Source organism: Tursiops truncatus, chromosome 6 (genome assembly GCF_011762595.2).
Source record: "Tursiops truncatus isolate mTurTru1 chromosome 6, mTurTru1.mat.Y, whole genome shotgun sequence".
Lineage (NCBI taxonomy): Eukaryota > Metazoa > Chordata > Mammalia > Artiodactyla > Delphinidae > Tursiops > Tursiops truncatus.
Genome location: NC_047039.1, coordinates 47,533,967 through 47,551,224, shown reverse-complemented (window position 1 = coordinate 47,551,224; position 17,258 = coordinate 47,533,967). Strand labels below are relative to the sequence as shown.

At 39.2% G+C, this 17,258-nt stretch overlaps 1 protein-coding gene and 1 pseudogene across 3 annotated transcripts in view; one reads left to right on the top strand and one right to left on the bottom strand.

The window, feature by feature from the left end:
* Window positions 1–17,258, top strand: part of DENND4C (DENN domain containing 4C) — a 126,664-nt gene that overhangs the window by 17,199 nt on the left and 92,207 nt on the right. For all 3 annotated transcript variants that reach the window (XM_019934884.3, XM_019934885.3, XM_019934883.3), the window contains exon 2: window positions 15,227–15,548. In XM_019934884.3, coding sequence (XP_019790443.1) covers window positions 15,244–15,548 — 305 coding nt within the window. In that variant the 5' untranslated portion in view covers window positions 15,227–15,243. The remainder of the gene's footprint in view (window positions 1–15,226; window positions 15,549–17,258) is intronic.
* LOC117312799 (cytochrome c oxidase subunit 6B1 pseudogene) lies at window positions 7,521–7,909 on the bottom strand (annotated as a pseudogene).

The following is a 17,258-nucleotide window of genomic DNA, read 5'->3' as shown; positions in this document are numbered from 1 at the left end:
TATGTTGAATAATAGTGGTGAGAGTGGACATCCTTGTCTTGTTCCTGATCTCAGAGGAAATGCTTTCAGTTTTTCACCATTGAGAATGATGTTTGCTGTGGGTTTGTCATATATGGCCTTTATTATGTTGACGTAGGTTCCCTCTATGCCCACTTTCTGGAGAGTTTTTATCATAAATGTGTGTTGAATTTTGTCAAAAGCTTTTTCTGCATCTATTGAGATGATCATATGGTTTTTATTCTTCCATTTGTTAATATGGTGTGTCACAGTGATTGATTTGCGTATATTGAAGAATCCTTGCATCCCTGGGATAAATCCCACTTGATAATGGTGTATGATCCTTTTAATGTGTTGTTGGATTCAGTTTGCTAGTATTTGGTTGAGGATTTTTTCATCTATATTCATCAGTGATATTGGTCTGTAATTTTCTTTTTTTGTAGTATCTTTGTCTGGTTTTGGTATCAGGGTGATGGTGGCCTCATAGAATGAGTTTGGGAGTGTTCTTTCCTCCGCAGTTTTTTGGAAGAGTTTGAGAAGGATGGGTGTTAACTCTTCTCTAAATGTTTGATAGAATTCACCTGTGAAGCCATCTGGTCCTGGACTTTTGTTTGTTGGAAGATTTTTAATCACAGTTTCAATTGCATGACTTGTGATTAGTCTGTTCATATTTCGTATTTCTTCCTGGTTCAGTCTTGGAAGGTTATACCTTTCTAAGAATTTGTCCATTTCTTCCAGGTTTTCCATTTTATTGGCATAGAGTTCCTTGTAGTAGTCTCTTAGGATGCTTTGTATTTCAGTGGTGTCTGTTGTAACTTCTTTTTCATTTTGAATTTTATTGATTTGAGTCCTCTCCCTCTTTTTCTTGATGAGTCTGGCTAATGGTTTATCAATTCTGTTTATCTTCTCAAAGAACCAGCTTTTAGTTTTATTGATCTCTGCTATTGTTTTCTTTGTTTCTGTTTCATTTATTTCTGCTCTGATCTTTATGGTTTCTTTCCTTCTGCTAACTTTGGGTTTTGTTTGTTCTTCTTTCTCTAGTTCCTTTAGGTGTAAGGTTAGATTATTTATTTGAGATTTTTCTTGTTTCTTGAGGTAGGCTTGTATAGCTATAAACTTACCTCTTCGAACTGCTTTTGCTGCATCTCATAGGTTTTGGATTGTTGTGTTATCATTGTCATTTGTCTGTAGGTATTTTTTGATTTCCTCAGTGATCTCTTGGTTATTTAGTAATGTAGTGTTTAGCCTCCATGTGTTTGTCTTTTTTACGTTTTTTCCCCTGTAATTAATTTCTAATCTCATAGCGTTGTGGTCTGAAAGGATGCTTGATATGATTTCTATTTTCTTAAATTTCCTGAGGCTTGATTTGTGACCCAAGATGTGATCTATCCTGGAGAATGTTTGTGCGCACTTGAGAAGAAAGTGTAATCTGCTGTTTTTGGATGGAATGTCCTATAAATATCAATTAAATCTATCTGGTCTATTGTGTCATTTAAAGCTTCTGTTTCCTCATTTATTTTCATTTTGGATGATCTGTCCATTGGTGTAAGTGAGGTGTTAAAGTCCCCCACTATTATTGTGTTACTGTCCATTTCCTTTTTTTACAGCTGTTAGCAGTTGCCTTATATATTGAGGTGCTCCTATGTTGGGTGCATATATATTTATAATTGTTATATCTTCTTCTTGGATTGATCCCTTGATCATTATGTAGTGTCCTTGCTTGTCTCTTGTAACATTTTTTATTTTAAAGTCTATTTTATCTGATATGAGTATTGCTACTCCAGCTTTCTTTTGATTTCCATTTGCATGGAATATCTTTTTCCATCCCCTCACTTTCAGTCTGTATGTGTCCTTAGGTCTGAAATGGGTCTCTTGTAGACAGCATATATATGGGTCTTGTTTTTGTATCCATTCAGCAAGCCTGTGTCTTTTGGTTGGAGCATTTAATCCATTCACGTTTAAGGTACTTATCCATATGTAGGTTCCTATGACCATTTTCTTAATTGTTTTGGGTTTGTTTTTGTAGGTCCTTTTCTTCTCTTGTGTTTCCCACTTAGAGAAGTTCCTTTAGCATTTGTTGTTGATTTGGTGGTGCTGAATTCTCTTAGCTTTTGCTTGTCTGTAAAGCTTTTGATTTCTCCATCGGATCTGAATGAGATCCTTGCCAGGTAGAGTAATCTTGGTTGTAGGTTCTTCCCTTTCATCACTTCAAGTATATCATGCCACTCCCTTCTGGCTTGTAGAGTTTCTGCTGAGAAATCAACTGTTAACTTTATGGGAGTTCCCTTGTATGTTATTTGTCATTTTTCCCTTGCTGCTTTCAGTAATTTTTCTTTGTCTTTAATTTTTGCCAATTTGATTACTGTGTGTCTTGGCATGTTTCTCCTTGGTTTTATCCTGTATGGGACTCGCTGCGCTTCCTGGACTTGGGTGGCTATTTCCTTTCCCATGTTAGGGAAGTTTTTGACTATAATCTCTTCAGATATTTTCTCTGGTCCTTTCTCTCTCTCTTCTCCTTCTGGGACCCCTATAATGCGAATGTTGTTGCATTTAATGTTGTCCCAGAGGTCTCTTAGGCTGTCTTCATTTCTTTTCATTCTTTTTTCTTTGTTCTGTTCCACGGCAGTGTATGCCACCGTTCTGTCTTCCAGGTCCGTTATCCGTTCTTCTGCCTCAGTTATTCTGCTATTGATTCCTTCTAGTGAAGTTCTCATTTCAGTTATTGTATTGTTCATCGCTGTTTGTTTGTTCTTTAATTCTTCTAGGTCTTTGATAAACATTTCTTGTATCTTCTCGATCTTTGCCTCCATTGTTTTTCCGAGGTCTTGGGTCATCTTCACTATCATTATTCTGAATTCTTTTTCTGGAAGGTTGCCTATCTCCACTTCATTTAGTTGTTTTTCTGGGGTTTTATCTTGTTCCTTCATCTGGTACATAGCCCTCTGCCTTTTCATCTTGTCTGTCTTTCTGTGAATGTGGTTTTTGTTCCACAGGCTCCAGGATTATAGTTCTTCTTGCTTCTGCTTTCTGTTCTCTGGTGGATGAGGCTATCTAAGAGGCTTGTTCAAGTTTCCTGATGGGAGGGACGGGTTTGGGTAGAGCTGACTGTTGCTCTGGTGGGCAGAGCTCAGTAAAACTTTAATCCGCTTGACTGCTGATGGGTGGGGCTGGGTTCCCTCCCTGTTGGTTGTTTGGCCTGAGGCAACCCAACACTGGAGCCTACCTGGGCTCTTTGGTGGGGCTAATGGTGGACTCTGGAAGGGCTCATGCCAAGGAGTACTTCCCAGAACTTTTGCTGCCTGTGTCCTTATCCCCATGGTGAGCCACAGCCACCCTCCACCTCTGCAGGAGACCCTCTAACACTAGCAGGTAGGTCTGGTTCAGTCTCCCCTGGGTTCACTGCTCCTTCCTCTGGGTCCTGATGCGCACACTACTTTGTGTGTGCCCTCCAAGAGTGGAGTCTCTGTTTTCCCCAGTCCTGTCAAAGTCCTGCAATCAAATCCCACTAGCCTTCGAAGTCTGATTCTCTAGGAATTCCTCCTCCCGTTGCCGAACCCCCAGGTTACGAAGCCCGACGTAGGGCTCAGAACCTTCACTCCAGTGGGTGCACTTCTGTGGTATGTGTTCTCCAGTCTGTGAGTCACCCACCGAGCAGTTATGGAATTTGCTTTTGCTGTGATTGTGCCCCTCCTACCGTCTCATTGTGGCTTCTCCTTTGTCTTTGGATGTGGGGTATCTTTTTTGGTGAGTTCCAGTGTCTTCCTTTCGATGATTGTCCAGCAACTAGTTGTGATTCTGGTGTTCTCACAAGAAGGAGTGAAAACGCGTCCTTCTACTCCGCCATCTTGGTTCAGCTCCTGTTTTCTTAAGGTTTCTCTCTCTGTTTTTTTTTTTTGCGGTACGCGGTCCTCTCACTCTTGTGGCCTCTCCCGTTGCGGAGCACAGGCTCCGGACGCGCAGGCTCAGCGGCCATGGCTCACGGGCCCAGCCGCTCCGCAGCATGTGGGATCTTCCCAGACCAGGGCATGAACCCGTGTCCCCTGCATTGGAAGGCGGACTCTCAACCACTGCGCCACCAGGGAAGCCCCCTCTCTCTGTTTTTAATGTCCTGCTTTTTGTTCCTTTTTGGATTGAGTGTATTTTACTATTCCATTTATCTCCACATTGGTTTATTAACTATACATCTTTTTTATTAAGTACTTGCCTTAGGGTTTATTATATGCATCTTTAACTTTCAGCAGTTTACCTACAAATAGTGTTATAGTACTTCATATACTACCTAGGAGTTTTAATTTTGTATACTTTCATTCTCTTCCATTCTTCATTAAAAAAGGGGATAATACTAGTTATACCTTGTTGGGTTGTTAGGAGTATGAAATGAGTTAATGCATGTAAAATATTTAGAACATAGCTCATGCTTTTATTTATATTGGGAATAATAGAACAAGACTTCATTAGATGTTCTTGAATCTGCAGATTGCAGGTTTCTCTTTAACTTGCCTCAACTACACCCAAGACTATTGGTTCTCAATTCTGACTGTATATTACAATTAACTGGGCAGCTTAAAAATTTTTGATGGGAGTGTGCCACCCTCAGAAATTCTTATTTTCTTGGTCTGATTTTAGTAAGTATTCTATTAGATTCTAATGTGTAGTTAGAATAGAGAGCCATTACCCTAGACTTTATCATCAAGATCTATAACTTAAAGTATTTTAAGCATCTAATTCTGACTTCCATTTCTTTTTCTGCCAGCTCACATACTTTGATACCATATTTTGACACTTCTTGGATTCTATCTAGACCACCAGGCCATTAGTCACACAACTCTTGCACTGTCCATCATGCACCTCATACAGTAACTTCTTTCCTTACCCAATTACATTGATTCATTGAATAAAAATGGTAATGCCTGCTAATGTTCTGTACTATTTTGTGGGGTCAGTTTATCATCTCTCTTGTTTCTTCCTTCACTGTAATTAGGGCAAAACTTCAGCCCTGATAAAACACAATTCGTTGCGAACTCTGTGTTCCCTTGAACCTGAGCAGCTGAGTGTGATTGGAGAAAACAAACAACAGTGCTGACTGGTCTCACTTTAAATTTATGGCCACGAATATCCCTTGTGCCCTCAGTATTACCTAGTCATTTTGCTCTTCCACTTTCATTACTAAGAAGACTACTTACTCTCTTTTCTTTCCTTACTCTTTTTTCTCTCTCTTTCTCTCTGTATATGCCAAGTCCTCCATCTGTGCTGCGTTTTCTTGTCTATTTAAGGATTTTGCCTCTGATGTTATCCTTTCTGTGCCCTGCATCATCTTTCTTTCCTGATGAATCATATTTGCAAGCGTAAGAACATGCTGTAACATCTCAAAATCTGTCTTTGTCTCTCTGTCTCTCTCTCTCACACACACACACACACACACACACACACACCTTTCTTTCTCATGTAGAGAAAAATTTGTTGCAAAGACTTGCTCATACTTATCGTCTCTATTTTCTTACTTTGCGTTTTCTCTCCAACTCGCTCCAGGCTGGCTCTTCTACACCTTCACCAACTAAACCCATTCTAGTCAGTGTTCTCAGTCTTAAAGTTCTTTACCTCTCATCAGCATTTGACACGATTGATCGGTCCCTAGTTTTGGGAAAACCTCACTTGGTTTTCTGAATGCTATGTCATCCTGAATCTTGTCTGATTTATGACTTCCTTCTCAGTCTTGTTTTCTAGCTTCTTTTCCCTTGCCTCAAAAGTTGGAGTGGGGCTTCCCTGGTGGCGCAGTTGTTGAGAGTCCGCCTGCCGATGCAGGGGACGCAGGTTCGTGCCCCGGTCCGGGAAGATCCCACATGCCGCGGAGCGGCTGGGCCCGTGAGCCATGGCCACTGAGCATGCGCGTCTGGAGCCTGTGCTCCGCAACGGGAGAGGCCACAGCAGTGAGAGGCCCGCGTACTGCAAAAAAAAAAAAAAAAAAAAAAAGTTGGAGTGCCCTCGGCTTAGGCCTTTTCTGTGTCAGTATTTGTCACTTTTTAGGGTATCTTATTTAATTTTGTGGTTATAAGTATCATTAATTCACTATTGACTCCAGCCTTGATATCTTTATCAAATGCCACACTGTATTGGAGTGCCTTCTCCGCTTGAATGTTTTAGTAGGCATCTCAGACTTAACTTGTCCGATACAGAATGTTGGGTGTATTTACTCAAACTTACTCTTTCCTCAGACTTTACCATCTCAATATATGGCACCCCCATCCACCCACTTGGTTAGGCCACAAACTGGAAGTCATTCTTAGTTTCTCTTTTCCCTCATACCTCCAATCCATCAGTAGCATTTTTACCTTTAAACTGTATCTCAAATCTTGCCATTTCTTGTCACTCCCACTCCTTTGCCTTAATATAAGCCATTATTATCTCTCTTTTGGACTGCTACAGTTACCTTCTAACTGCACTCCCTGCTTCTGCTCTTTTCTCCCTCTACTCTGTGTACAGCAACTACTGTGATTTTTTTTTTAAAGACACAGCACTGTCATCTGGAGGCTGCTAGTTGCTTCCCAGCGTGTTTAGAATAAAATCTAGAGACCTTACCTAGCCTAAAAGGTCCTGTATGATTTCTGCCTTCACTGACCTCATCTTTCAATAGTCCCCTAAGCTCCAGAACCATGGCTTTCTTGTTGTTCCTCAAAGATCAAGGTATTTATTTGCCCTTAGGCTTTTTAAAAAATTTTCTTCCTGCTTGGAATGTTTTCTGTTGTCATATGATTTAGTCTTTCCTTTCACTTCAACCCCTGCTCAGATTTTTCCTTCTTACTTCTTCAAAGAGATCTTCCTTGACTGCCGTGTAAAAATAAGCACTTCCATTATCACTTTCTTTCCCTATATCTTGCTTTATTTTTATTCATAGCATGTATGCTTTGTGAAATTATTTATTTATAAGTCTATAGTTATTTACTGATTATTTCCCAACTATAATGTAAGCTCCATAAGGACATGACATTTGGTATTTTCATTGCTTTAATTCCTCGCATTTAGAACAAGGTCTGAGACTCAGTCATAGGTTATTAATGTACCAGTAATGATTGTTTGGCAAACATAAGAGCTCCTTCCCATTAGCCACAAAACTGTAAAATACTTACGAATAATCCTAACAAACAATGTAGAAGATTTGGGTGAGGAAAATCATGAGACTTTACTTAAAGGCTTAAAAAAAAAAAATGACCTAAATAAAATGGAGAACCATACCGTATGCACTTGACTGGAGAACTTAATATTGTAAAGTTGGCTGTTCTCCTTAAATAATCTGGGTTTTAGAGTTGTTCCTAACAGAGATCTCAACTTTTTTCCTCCTGAAACTTGATAAGCTTGGATGAGTAAGCCTGGAAAGTTTTTTTTTTTTTCCCCACTCTTCCAATGAGTAATTATTATTAGTTAAGCCATGATTCAGGATCCCAGGGTGGGGATCACCATGTACCCAGGTCCCCCTTCACCACCCTGAGCAGAAGGATGGAGGACAGAAGAGGAGAGGTGGAGCCAGTTCAGATCTTCCCTGGAAACATGCTTTCTGCCCAGCGGTCATCCCAGGTTGACACCCAGGCTATAGGGCAGAGAGACTTGTACACACACCAGTATCATTCACACATGGGGACATCACCTCCTTTAGCAGACATTGCCTTCTCACAGTGGTGGAAGCCTAGGTAGTTCCGCCAGCAGTCCTGGTCTGGCTTTGGTTGGGGAAGTGGCTGTCAAAAGGAGCAGGCTGATAGTTCTTGATTTTGGAGTTGATGTCTTCTGCCACAGAGCTGACTCCTAAAGACACCCCTGAAGCTGCTGGAAGCTCAATGTGACCCTCATCAAAGATGCCAGACAAGCCTGGAAAGTTTTTAAAAGGGTGAAGAGGGAGTTTATCTACCACATCAAAAAACATACAGAACTGTTATAATTAGCTGTGGGTGGTACTAGCTTGGAAATTGGCTAATGAAACAAAATAGAGGTTAGATTTTTTTTTTAGGATTATATAGGATTTTAGTATATATGATTTTAGTATTTAGTATGTAGATAAAGGTGAGAAAAGAATTCATCAGTAAGTTAACCGTTCCATTATAAGTAGATGACATGATTATACATGCTATAGAGCATTTGTAAAGCAGTGATACCCATTAGGTTTATTTGAGGTGTGTAGGGCTCTTGCAGTTAAGGATCTAGTTAACGTATGCCTTTAGGTCATCTTCTGTTTCATAAAATATTTCCCTCGCTTCTTCATGGATTCATTTTTTGATCTGATAATGTGTTTACCTCTCTTCCTTTTAATTTGTTATTACTTCCACTGTGTATTTAGTAGTCAAATAAACTTAACAGAATTTTAAAAATAAACTGTCATTAAATGGACTCTGAATGAGAGACTGAAGTGCACTAAGTATGTATGTTTTGCTGCTTGGTGATATCTATGGCAGTTCTTAATGGCTGGTTCTTGGCTGTATATGAATTGGTGAGGTTGCCAGATAGCTGAGTTTCAGAAACTTGTGAGGTGTTATTTTACTCTGTTACTTTGTGCTCAAAGTGAATAAAGTTTAGGTTTGATTTAGCTTTTAAAGAAAACAAAGGAAAAAACTCCCTGGGGGAGAATTGATCAGGTCTTTGTATTTCTCTCTCTCTCTCTGTGTACATATACATATATGTATATACAAATATATGTACATATATATACAAAATAATTTAGCACATTTTATATTCTAGTTTTCCAACATTGTAGAGAGTGTAGCTAAAATTGGGAATATTCAGATTAGCAATGATGCTTTTCTGTATACTTCTTGAGTTGAAAGCAGTGTTATTTCACTCTTATTTTCATACTTTTTCCACTTTCCTCCATTTCCCCCTATACTTTTGTTGAAACCTCAAAGGATAGGAACTGCTTTAATAAAAACTTTTTACTTTGAGCAAGATTTGGACTATCGTAATGCGCTCCATTATACCCTTCACTGAGATTTATAGGACCATGAAGTACCATTTACCACATTGCACTTTCTCTTTATGCATATTATTATTATTTTAAAAATCTATTTGATTTTGTTTATTTTTGGCTGTGTTGGGTCTTCGTTGCTGTGTGCGGGCTTCTCATTGCGGTGGCTTCTCTTGTTGCGGAGCACAGGCTCTAGGTGTGCGGGCTTCAGTAGTTGTGGCACGTGGGCTCAGTAGTTGTGGCTCACAGGCTCTAGAGCGCAGGCTCAGTAGTTGTGTCACACGGGCTTTGTTGCTCCGCAGCATGTGGGATCTTCCCGGACCAGGGCTCGAACCCATGTCCCCTGCATTGGCAGGTGGATTCTTAACCACCGTGCCACCAGGGAAGTCCCTAACCAGGTCAATATTTTTTAAATGAAATTTAGAAATTGTTCTTTTCTCGATATTTAATCTTTAGAGTGAATATAGCCTGCTTATGTGTTTTGTTTGAACTTACTAGTGTTCTAGGATTTTGAATTAGTTGCTGATACTTTAAAACTTGGAGATTTACATTAAAAATCTAGATTATTCCAATGCTCGAGTCTGTACAGTCAGGGTAAAGTTGGAAAGGAACTAACTGGGCTCTCTAAGGCCCTGGCAGTCACACTTGGCACGAGAGGTAGATGACACATGTTTAGGTCACAAGAGTTCTTACCCTGGAATGTTGGGGAAAAAATCCGGATTATTTTGGCTTCCCTTGAAAAGACAAAAAGGAAATTCTGGTTTTGCCCAGTCTGTTTGGCAACAGTTGGATGGATCTGACCAGTAGTGGCTGCCTGTGGTCTCTAGTTCCCACAACTCTTATATCCTGTATGACCCCTTTAAAGCATCTGTGTTTTCAGCCTTTCTTTACAGCCCTCCTTCTTTACAAAACTTTCAGTTGCAGGTGCAACAGTAGAGAATTACACTGCTTTGTGTTCTTAAAAAGAAACTGATTTTATCTGAAATGACTTGCTTTTTCAATTTTGTAGCTCCATGATCCAGCCAGCATAACTGATGTTGATAATGCTTTCTAAATGGAATCACTAAGGTGCTATTTTAAATTGCTTTAATGTAGCAAATAACTTTGATAATACTCTAGTTTCTTTGTGGTTTAAACAGTGTTCATTTTTCATTCTGTATGGCTTGGAACACCAAGGAACACATAGTTTTGAACCTTTAAAAAACTCTTTGTGTTACAATGAGAAGAATTTTGTAAACTACATTTAGCCTTGTAAATTGAAGTTAATAGTATTTTGTTGATATTAACAGTATTTATTAAAATGTATGCCATTCTAAACAGTAAGGTGAAATGAAATTGATTCTGAAAGGTTATCTTGGCTATAGTTGGAAAATGAAGTCTAATGATATTTAACTATATATCTAAGTTTTTAATAAATATTTTAATATTTTTTAAAAGGTTTTGTTAATACAGACTCATTTTTACCAGAGATAAAGAAGGTCGTTTTGTAATGATAAAAAGGTCAGTTCATCGAAAGGATGTAGTAATTCTAAATAGTTATGCCCTTAATAACAGAGCTTCAAAGTACGTGAAGCAAAAACTGATAGAACTGAAAAGAGAAATCAACAGATCTATAATTATAGTCAGAACTATAGTTTGAATACCACTCTGTTAATAATTGATTGAACAAGCGGACAAAATCTGCAAGGATATATAGATTTGAACAACACTAATAACCTTCTAGACCTCTGTCCAACAACAAAACACACATTCTGCTAAAATGCACATTGTATAATTATCAAATAGACTATATTCTTAGCCATAAAACTAATCTCAATAAACGTAAAAGACTTCAAGTCATACACAGTGTATCGTCTGAGCACAGTGTAATTAAGTTAGAAGTCAGTAACCGAAAGATTCTTGGAAAATTTCCAAGTACAAAATTTGGAAACTGAAAAACATACTTTAAATAGCCCATTGGGGGCTTCCCTGGTGGCGCAGTGGTTGAGAGTCCGCCTGCCGATGCAGGGGACGCGGGTTCGTGACCCGGTCCGGGAAGATCCCACATGCCGCGAAGCCCGTGAGCCATGGCCACTGAACTTGCGCGTCCGGAGCCTGTGCTCTGCAACGGGAGAGGCCACAACAATGAGAGGCCCACGTACCGCAACAACAACAACAAAAAATAGCCATTGGTCAAAGAAAATAAGAAAGAGAAATTTAAAAATATTTTGAACTGAATAAGAAGAAAACATACCTGAATCTGTGGGATGCCACTAAAACATTGTTGGGGGGGGGGTGCATTTTAGCTCTAAATACCTACATTAGGAAAGAAGAAAGATCTCAAATCAGTGGCCTCCTCTTCCACCGTAGGAAAGTAGAAGAAGAAGAGCAAATTAAAGTCTACATAGGGACTTCCCTGGTGGTCCAGTGTTTAAGACTCCGGGCTCCCAATGCAGGGAGCCTGGGTTGCATCCCTGGTCAGGGAATTAGATCCCACATGCCGCAACTAAGAGCCCACATGCCGCAACGAAGATCCCGCATGTGGCAACAAAGATCCTGTGTGCACACAACTAAGACCCAGCACAGGCAAATAAATAAATAAATCTTAAAAAAAAAAGTCTACATAAACAGAGGAAAGGAAGTAATAAAGTTCCAAGTAGAAATCAATGAAATACAAAAGTAATAGAAAAAAACCAGTGAAACTGAAAGCTGGTTCTTAGAGAAGATCAATAAAATTGACAGTTTTCTAGCCAGACTGATCAGGATAAAAAGAGAGAAGACACAGACTTACTGATATCAAGAATGAGAGATGTGACATCACTACATAATCTACAGATACTAAAAGGATAATAAGGGAATATTATGAAGAATTTTATACAGTAAATTACACAACTTAGATGAAATGGACAAATTCCTTGCCATAGACTCAACGTGTATGCCCTCTCCCAATTCTTACGTTAAAACGTTATCCCCAGTGTGATGGTATTTGGAGGTAGGACTTTGGGAGGTGCTTTGGTCATGTGGGTGAAACCCTCATGAATGGTATTAGTGTCTTTCTAAAAGAGACTAGGAAGACCCCTTGTTCCTTTCCAACCTGTGAAGTTACAGTGAAAAGAGAGCCCTCTATGAACTAGGAAGCCAGCCATCACTAGACACTGAATCTGCCAGTGCCTTGATCTTGGACTTCCCAGCCTCAAGAAGTAAATTTTTTGTTGTTTATAAGTCACCCAACCTATGGTATAGCAGCCTGAATGGACTAAGACCTTCACAAACTATGAAAGTTTACTCAAGAAGAAATACGTAATCTGAATTGCCCTATGTGTTAAAGGAAATGAATTTATAGTTTAAAACCTACCCTCAGGGCTTCCCTGGTGGCGCAGTGGTTGGGAGTCCGCCTGCCGATGCAGGGGATGTGGGTTCGTGCCCCGGTCTGGGGGGATCCCACATGCCGCGGGGCGGCTGGGCCCGTGGGCCATGGCCGCTGAGCCTGCACATCCGGAGCCTGTGCTCTGCAATGGAAGAGGCCACAGCAGTGAGAGGCCCGCGTACCGCAAAAACAACAACAACAACAACAAAAAAAAAACCTACCCTCAAAGAAAACTCTAGACCCAGATAATTTCACAGGTGAATTCTATCAAACATTTAAGGAAGACATAATAACAATTCTATACAAACTCTTCATGAAAATTGAAAGGGGGAAAGTCTTCCCGACTCATTCTGTGAGACTGACATTACCTTGATGTGAAAACCAGATAAATGACATTACAAGAGGGAAAAAAAAACAAAACAAAACTATAGACCAGTATCCCTCATTAACATATATAAAATTTCAAACAAAATTTTAGTGAACAGAATCCAAGGATGTATGAAAAGGATAATGTATGCATGGAAAATAAGCACATGAAAAGGTGGTCAACATTACTAGTTATTAGAAAGATACAAATTAAAACTATAGCTAAGTATCACTGTAGACATAGTAGAATCTAGTTTAAATTAAAACGACTGACCTTATAGAGTGTTGGAGAGGATGTGGAACAGCGGCACTCTCATATACTGATGATAGGAATGTAAAACGGTATACTCACTCCAGAAAACTATTTGGCACTTTTTTAGAATTGCATATGCCTACCAGGTGATCTAGCCATTCCATCTTAGAATTTACTTAAGGTAAATGAAAGCATACGTGCACACGGCTTGTACATGGGTATTCATGATAGCTTTATAATAGCCCCAAACTGAAAATAACCTGTATGTTTATTAACATGGGTGAATGGATAAACATTTTGTAGTATATTCAACAGTGGAATATTACTCAGCAATAAAAATGAATGAACTTGATATAAACAGTAACATAGATGAATCTCAGAATAATTACAATGAGTGAAAGGAGCCAGACAAAAAAGAATATACTGTATGATGTCGTTTATATCAATTCTAGAAACTAATCTACAGTGACAGAAAGCAGGTCACTCCTTGCCTGGGGAGGGAGAGATGATGAAGGGGTACAAGAATATTTTGGATGTTGATGGATGTGTTCACCATCTTGATTGTGATATGGTTTCACAGGTGTATGCATTTGTGAAAACTTACCAAAATGTACTCTTTAAAATATGTGCATTTTTTGTATGTAAATTATACCTCAGTAAAGTTATTTAAAAAGCACGTAAAATCCATAGAAATATTTAAAATTCCAGGGACTTTCCTGGTGGTCCAGTGGGTAAGACACTGTTTTCCCAATGCAGGGGGCCCGGGTTCGACATCTGGTCGGGGAACTAGATCCTGCGTGCATGCCGCAACTAAGCGCCCGCATGCCGCAACTAAGACCCAGTGCAGCCTAAATTACTAAATAAATGAATAAATATTTAAAGAAAATAAAATTTCAAAAGCTTAATTTTATTTTTAGAGGTATTGAGTTTAAAGATAATAGAAATCTTGACTCAGTGTTCATATTCTCTAGGTTTCTACCATGTATTACCTAAGTCTCTTAATATGTATTTTTTTTAAAAAGAAACTGCTTTTTATTAATTAATCTATTTATTTATTTATTTATGACTGTGTTGGGTCTTCATTTCTGTGCAAGGGCTTTCTCTAGTTGCGGCAAGGCGGGCCACTCTTCATCGCGATGCACGGGCCTTTCACTGTCGCGGCCTCTCCTGTTGCGGGGCACGGGCTCCAGACGCGCAGGCTCAGTAGTTGTGGCTTACGGGCCCAGCTGCTCCGCGGCATGTGGGATCTTCCCAGGCCAGGGCTCGAACCCTTGTCCCCTGCATTGGCTGGTAGATTCTCAACCACTGCGCCACCAGGGAGGCCCTGTTAATATGTATTTTGTATAACTTTGTCTTCTTTGGTTATGGTTTTTTATGCTCTGTCTGGTATCTATATATGAAATAGTTAATGACCCCTAAACTTACTTAGTTTACACAGTGTTTACATAAAGTTTTTTAACTATAGGGACAGACTCCTGATTGGATTAAGAGACTGGTTTAATTATGCTTATTACTAGTACCTTTATCTTTTCTGTTAGACTTTGAATAATTCATGATGAACTCATTTCGTTTGTTTAAATGTGAAGTTCGCTCTAGGAATTCTGTAACTCAAAAGAGAATGACATTTAAAAAATAGTATGAATTTTGTTCATTATGTGCATTTTGCTGAAAGGAAAGCACCGTAGCCCACTTCTGATAGTTTGATTATCCTTAACAGGGCCTTAGGCACATAATAGGATCATAGTTGCATTACAAATGAATCGATGCTGTAAACTTGTACTTCATACTAGGTAAAAGCTGACAAGATGATATCAAAACAAGCTTCTTGGGTTTCCCTGGTGGCGCAGTGGTTAAGAATCCGCCTGCCAATGCAGGGGACACGGGTTCAAGCCTTGGCCTGGAAAGATCCCACATGCTGCGGAGCAACTAAGCCTGTGTGCCACAACTACTGAGCCTGTGCTGTAGAGCCTGTGAGCCACAAGTGCTGAACCCACGTGCCACAACTACTGAAGCCCACCTCAATGAGAAGCCTGCGCACTGCAACGAAGAGTAGCCCCGGCTCGCCACAACTAGAGAAAGCCCATGCGCAGCAATGAAGACCCAACGTGGCCAGAAATAAATAAATTTATTATTATTTTTTAAAAACAAGTATTTTTTTTAAAAAAACAGTCTTCTTCTACAGAATAACAATTTGATTATAAATCCAACTGGGAAATGTGCCTGTTAATCACTTGTTAACTCAGGAATATTTTAACTTAGTGAGTTAGGATAAAGCATTTTATTTAATTGATGTCTTTTTTTTTTTCTTCCTCTCTTCTAGGATATATAGAAGCAGCCATGATAGAAGACAAAGGGCCAAGAGTGACTGACTACTTTGTTGTGGCAGGTCTCATTGATACATCTACTCTTTTGGATCAAGAAATAAATCGTTTAGATACTAAGTCTACTGGACCTAAAGCTCCAATTACAGATATTGCAGTTATTAACAAATCAGCTGGGGAAACAGTACCTGAGGGTTACACCTGTGTTGAAGCCACTCCGTCAGCTCTGCAGGCAAACTTGAACTACGGAAGTCTGAAAAGCCCAGAACTGTTCCTCTGTTATAAAAGAGGGAGAGATAAACCACCCCTTACTGACATTGGGTACGGTGACTTATTTTCTTTTGCTATAGTGAAGAGAATAAAATTTATTTAAGGTTCATGGCAATAGAAATTCAAAATCCTTGATAGTTCTATTATTATTTGTTACTTCAAAATCAAGTATAGTAAGATATATGTATCTCTGTCCATCCTTACTGAATTTCTCTGTATAGGATTGAGTCATTAGATGATTTCCTTTCAAAAGTATATTGAAATGAAGGCGTTAGAGCCTGAAATGTGATTTCATTTCTGTTTGTACATATCAGATAAGCTTATTAATTAAACATAAAAGAGCAAAAAGCTATAATAAAAGACAGTATATTTTTAAGGAGCTAGTTGGGTTACGCGATGAGCTTTTGTGAAGCTCTGAACTCATTTAACAAAGGAACATTCCTGTTTTAAAAAATACAATTGGGACTTCCCTGGCAGTCCAGTGGTTAAGACTCCCTGCTTCCACTGCAGGGGGCACGGGTTTGATCCCTGGTTGGGGAGCTAAGATCCTGCATGCCGTGAGGCATGGCCACACACACACACAAAAGATGAAAAATACAATTGCACTGTGTGGTTTTTAATGCCAGGAGCAAAGCATTTACGGTTTAGAAGGAGTATAGTTGTTATAAGGTATTTAGTGTCTAGTCCACAGCCAATGAAGATCATTCTTCTGTGTAAAAGCTTTTTCTCCAAAAATGTCTATGTTGACTCTTCTTTATATAAGATGTGCTTTTAGAATACCTGTAATACTTTAGCATATATACATGTCATGTATTAAGCTCTTCTGCTCATTATAATTACCATCAGTTAGTACAAACATATGTATTTGAGAGCATCTTGGGAAATATTCAGGATCAATTTGTTCATTTATGCAAAACACGCAGTTGGAATTTTGATGGGTATTGCATTTAATCTGCATATCAATTTGGGGGGAGTATTGCCATCTTTACCATATTAAGTCTTCCCAACTATATGAGTTTTCTTTACATTTATTCAGGTCTTATTTCTTTTAGCACTGTTTTATGGGTTTTAGTGTACAAGTCTTTCACCTTAATTAATTTTTAAAAATATTTATTTAATTTATTTGGTTGCGCTGGGTCTTAGTTGTGGCAGGTGGCCTCCTTAGTTGTGGCTCGCCCAGCTCCTTAGTTGTGGCATGCAGACTCTTAGTTGCAGCATGCATGTGGAATCTAGTTCCCTGACCAGGGATCAAACCCAGGCCCCCTGCATTGGGAGCACAGAGTCTTAACCACGGCACCACCAGAGAAGTCCCTCCTTAATTAATTTTATTAAATATTTCATTCTTTTGGATTCTGTTATAAACGGGATTATTTTCTTAATTTCTTGTTCGGATTGTTCTTTTTCGGATGTGTGGCAACACAGGTGGGTTTTATCAACTTCATGTGTTAATCTTATACCCTGCAATTTTGCTGAATTTGTTAGCTCTAATAGCTTTCTTGTGGATTTTGGGGGGACTTTTTATTGTATAGGATCATGTCATTTGCAAATAGAGATAGTTTTATTCCTTCCTTTGCACTTTGATTTATCCCCCGCAAACACGCCCCCCTTGTCTTATTGCTCTGGCTAGAACTTAACAGTATAGTGTTGAATAGCAGTGGTGAAAGCAGGCATCCTTTTCTCATTCCTGATCATAGGTGGAAGGCTTTCAGTCTTTCACCATTGAGTATGATGTTAGCCATGGGTTTTTCATAAATGCTATTT